The sequence below is a fragment of the Teleopsis dalmanni genome, chromosome 2 (assembly GCF_002237135.1).
Source record: "Teleopsis dalmanni isolate 2A chromosome 2, ASM223713v2, whole genome shotgun sequence".
NCBI lineage: Eukaryota > Metazoa > Arthropoda > Insecta > Diptera > Diopsidae > Teleopsis > Teleopsis dalmanni.
This window is the reverse complement of record NC_051847.1, coordinates 56,930,968-56,936,086: the sequence shown is the minus strand read 5'-3', so window position 1 is coordinate 56,936,086 and position 5,119 is coordinate 56,930,968. Positions and strand designations below refer to the sequence as shown.

At 26.4% G+C, this 5,119-nt stretch overlaps 1 protein-coding gene across 1 annotated transcript; it reads right to left on the bottom strand.

The window, feature by feature from the left end:
* Positions 1–577: 577 nt before the first annotated feature.
* On the bottom strand, positions 578–4,135 carry LOC119674627. The gene is made up of 5 exons (XM_038085775.1): positions 4,034–4,135; positions 3,810–3,923; positions 2,399–2,634; positions 807–917; positions 578–746 (listed from the first exon to the last, which is right to left on the bottom strand). The coding sequence occupies exons 1-5, from the start codon at positions 4,133–4,135 to the stop codon at positions 578–580; spliced, it is 732 nt and encodes a 243-aa protein (XP_037941703.1).
* Positions 4,136–5,119: the final 984 nt, after the last annotated feature.

Genomic DNA, 5,119 nt, shown 5'->3' with positions numbered 1-5,119 from the left:
TAATTTACTATTAACATGTTAATTATTTTTATAATGGTGTTTTTTAATATTTAACCTAATGCAATCAAATTCAGCAAAATTATTTAATAATTATACGCAACAACCAAAATGATTTATACTGAAAATTGATCTATCCGTGTTTCTAAAAAGGCATTCTTTAAAAGTAAAGTGTATAAAAATGTTTTTCTCTTTTTTGCTGCTGTTAGCTAGCACTTGGTTCTTTGCTTATACTAATGTCAAATTATATTTGAGAGCTTACTTAAATGAAATACAGGGATTAACTCGGATAATTCATAGGTATTGCGACTTAATTGTTTTCATAAATATTAGTGGTACTTCAGCTGTTTCGTTTTCTTCGCCTCGTTTTTAGTGCTATTGGCGCCTTACCTGTTGCTTTTTTCTTACATATATTTATGTAAGTTGAATACTGCCTTTATACGTATACGAAGTAAAAATTAAACTCAATATTTCATTGAAATATAAAGTTTTCGAGAATTATGATCACTTTGTAATAAGATTATATTTATGTGTAACTTATTTCTTTAATAAATAATCTCAACGATTTTTATTTAATTTGTTATTTATTGAATGTCATTGAATCTATAATACTGTGTAAGGGTTCAGAAATCAGATCAAGTAAATTCTCTTTGCATTTTCTCTCATAGTCTTGACATTGTTCATGCACTCCATCTACTTCTGCTTGATAATATGATTTCGGCAAGTTTTCTTTCATCGATGTGGTTGGCCTGTTAAAGATTTTATTAATTAAATCGATTTTAATATGTATTTATTATATTGCAAATTACGTAAATATTATATGCATCACACTCCCCAAAACTCCATTTATGTGTCCTAGTTGAGAAGAGTTCGTTTCACATATCAAACGTAACAAACAGGCTTCACCATTATATCCACTTCTGAAAAGAAATTGAGATCAGAAAAACAAAAGTTGTAGTATTTGATTTGAGAAATGTAGATTTCTGATATATATTGTTTACGTTAACTTTTTTGTTTTTTTTTTAAATGCATACATACAACTCATACTTTTATTACCAATTTATATACCAAAATATGTATTGCTTGCCAGAAATTACAATTATTTCCTAATTTTAAGCTAACAATTAGTTTTCAAATATATAGAATCGTTGATCTGTTGAAGCAACCCAGTCAAAAACATAACAATAGACGGATCGAATTGCTTAACTATTACTCGTTTACTGTATTGCTCACCGTTCGAAAAAGTAGTAAACTAATTGAGCAATATCTGCCAAATATGGATGATATAGTGTAATTTCTGAATTTTCTACTTCCAAAAAGTTTTAGCAATTGCATTAATATTTGGCCTAGCATTTTAACAAATTATAAAATTAAAATATATAACCAAATTAATTCGTAAAAGTAAATGTAGAAAGGATTCGAAATTAAATTAGCCTTTTCAATTAACTTATAATTGTAATGACATCTAAATATATAATAATTGCAGGGTAATATGAATCTTATAGACGCAATATAGACAAAAAATATCTTTTTGTCAATTTAGATTTTAAGTAAATTTTATAAATTTTTGTAAGTGTTATACGAATTTCGTTGAATCAATAATAAATAATATCTAACTCTATATCAGTATATGGAAATAAAATGACTTGTCATTAAAAAATTTGTCTCTGATATATTAAATTAAAAAATTTTCCTCTTCTCTTAGCTTTTTATTCTTGTTCTGTACTACAACTACTTTTACACTTAAGTTCCATATCATTTATTAATATTTATTTTTCAAAAATATTATATATGAAATAATATGTATTTTTCAGTAACCTATTAATCTTAAAAATTTGACCTAATAAAATTCAAAGTGATAATCAGCTCTAATTAAATATTTGTGTATATTTCAAACGATGAGAGAGAAAGTAAAAAACATTTTTAATATTAGCTTTAATGTAATACAAATACAATAGTTTGCTGCTTATTAATTAATTAATAAAAAATATGAATCAAATATTATTTATTTTTAATAAAACCGAAAATTGACCGATCGATTTTGATGAAATGTTTATTTACGAGAAAAAATCTTCATTATATTTTGAACCAATAAGTGGTACTTTCGATAACAATCTCTTTTGTAATAAGAAAGACTTATTATTAATTATATTAACTTATTTAATAATTATTAAAAAATTAATATATCGACACAAGCAATCATCAAAATAACGTCGAGACAGCGCTGTGAAAGTGTTAAAATTAAATGAGATGTACAAAATCCTTTAGAAACAATAGAACAATATGAAGTATAATATCAATTAAAAATAAGATATTATTTTGAAATCAGCATAATTAATTAACATAAACTATATTTATTAATTATTATTTATTCTCATCATAAAATATAATTCAATTTTACCTTTGAAATTTATCCTTCAAAATATGATAAAAATCCGTACGTGTTAAAAGAGACTTCCTCTTTCTTGTCTTTTTTTCATATTTAGTTTCATTAAGGGTAGTCTCTTCTATAGAATTTAATAAAGTCGTTGTTTCTACTTCTGAATCTTCTGGATCAGATTCTGCTATAGTACAATTAGTACATTTATCATCATTGAGGCTACGTACATCGAATAAATCTTCTTCTGCTGCTTCGAGCTAATAAAGTTAAGAATAAAATAAATATATAATTAAAAAACAATTTAAAAAAAACATAATTACTAAAAATTAAAAATGGATGTTTTATATACACAGAGTTTTAAAAGTAAACCGAGCTTGTTTGATTTAATGAAGATTTTCTTCGTTATCCAAACATTTAAAAAAACTTCTTCAACTTGTTGGAGAATAGTTGTATTTTTCTTTTTGAAGGAATTTAATCATTTTTCAAGTAAAATAAAATTTCTCTAAATGAAAATAAACAAACAATTTTCAAATTATATATTATTTTTTAATATTTTGAAAGATACCACTGACAACTGCAATAAAAATCATTTTTTATTAACTACGAAAGTGTTAAGATTATGCATTAAATATAGCTCGATTATAATCCATTTTAACAATTCATATTTGAGGATTTGATTTCAGTCTATTTAATTATTTGTTTAAAGTTCATAAGACATAAATTTTCTTACTTATGTATTGTTATAATAATTTGATCGAAATAGTATAAATAATGGTTGATTTTGCGTACGTGACAACTTACATACAAATGCTCTGGAGCATTTATCCATAGAGAGGATGCTAATTCTTCTTTATGCTATAACAAAAAGACGACCATTCAAACCCAACTTTTTTGTAAATAAGCTAGGGGTCTTCCTCAATCTTATTCAGAATTATTTATATTATAGATTTTCTTTCGGACAGGTTATTCAAAGAGAAAAATATACATAATTCGACAGTTGATTGTAGTCAAGTATGTTGGTGACAATCAGTATGTTGATGTATGTTGGTCATCCAAAGAGAAAAACGATGTTCATTACTCGACAGTTGATTGTAGTCAAGTATGTTGATGACAATCAGCACAAATCTTTGCAAAAACCTTTGAGATATTTTTTGTTTATAGTAGAACATTGTTCAGTGCAGTTAATTTTCACGACATTTTAATCATCATAATTGGTAAAATCTTCTTCAATTATCAACTAATCTGTTATCCATCAAAGAAAAACAAAAAGAAGTGCTAGATGCAACTAATTGTTTTGTGGTTATTGAACTATAAAGTCAAGCAAGCATAAAAACGGCGAATACTTTTTGCCCTACCCAATATATGACTTGTTATAAAAATTATCATACAAAAAATATACATAAACCGATATGTGGATAGATGATTTACTTACCGCATAGGGTGGAAAATTCCATGTATAAGGCAAATTGTAATTTGCCTCAAAATTATATGAAACGAAAATATTCCGATGAGGTAAATCCAAGGGAACAGCAATTGCTGCAAAAATCTTAAACCAAACATAGTCCTTAATTACTTTTTATTACTTAAACCTTTTTTCATTATTATTTAGCATTAATTAAATTAAATGTTTTTTTTTTAATATTTAACTTCACATACACCATATGCACTGTTAGTAGGAAACCAAAGCGAACCTGAGACTTCTTCATAAGAGTCAATCGCAAAAATAAAAAAAAATAAAAATTTAAAAACGTTTTTCATTTTCACACTCCGGAGTAACCAAACAAGACCACGATTAATTCAGAACTGAATGAAATTTCTAAAGAATTTTGTTAATACCATGAAGAAGAAATATAACGAAAGTTTAAAGTTAATTAAAAAACCTGTAAAATTTGTTAATTAATTTTATAAACAAAAAATTGTAACATAGATTAATTCCGTATAGAGAAAGTAAAATAAAAAATACGAAAAAAGTGAAAAATGACTTTTACTGCAAAATAATTTTTTTTCTCTATATTCCTTGAGACAACATCTTAATTGAATATAGCAATTCCTCACTAAATAATAAAATAGACTGTAAATTTATTAAAAAAAATAAGTAATATAAAGAGATCGGGGGAATTAATCAATCTATCCCGAGCAAATTTATCCAGGATAGTGGGAATTATTACGGGACACTGCCCGTTGGGAGGACATGCCGTGAGGCTCAACATCAGGACCTCCTTACATTGTAGGCATTGCATGGAGGATGATGAAGAGGAATCACCAACACACCTTCTGCTACAGTGTCCTGCCTTCGCAAGACATAGACTATCCTATTTAGGGTCGCACTTTTTCTATTCATTAAGAGAGCTAGATTCTATTTCCATAGCTCGTGTCAATGGCTTTGTAGCCAATACCAAGTGGTTATAGGGACAGGTGACAAATTCTTAGGGTATCACAATGGACCTCATGGTCGAAGTGAGTCTTCGGACGGCCCCAGTAACCTAACCTAACCTAAGTGTCGAACATTAAGAAATGTTTCAATTATATCAATAATTATTTGGGCAATTAACATTTCAATTAATGATATTTATATAAATAGTTTACAATACATTAATAATTTGAATTTATTTAATATAAAACAATTATTAAACTAAAATAATTATAATTATTTATAATTCATATTTCAAGTCATGGCTAAACTTCTATTATTAGAACCACGTGTACTTAACTTACCATCCCCTCGTTCAAAATTTTTAGTGC

Bases quoted from the DNA above. Each gene is read 5' to 3' on its own strand.
- LOC119674627 (XM_038085775.1), bottom strand. From the start codon at position 4,135: ATGAAAAACGTTTTTAAATTTTTATTTTTTTTTATTTTTGCGATTGAC. The intron at 918-2,398 runs GTAAAATTGAAT...ATTTCTTTTCAG, and splicing joins TTGAAGGATAAATTTCAAAG to AAGTGGATATAATGGTGAAG. The intron at 747-806 runs GTAATTTGCAAT...AATCTTTAACAG, and splicing joins GTGATGCATATAATATTTAC to GCCAACCACATCGATGAAAG.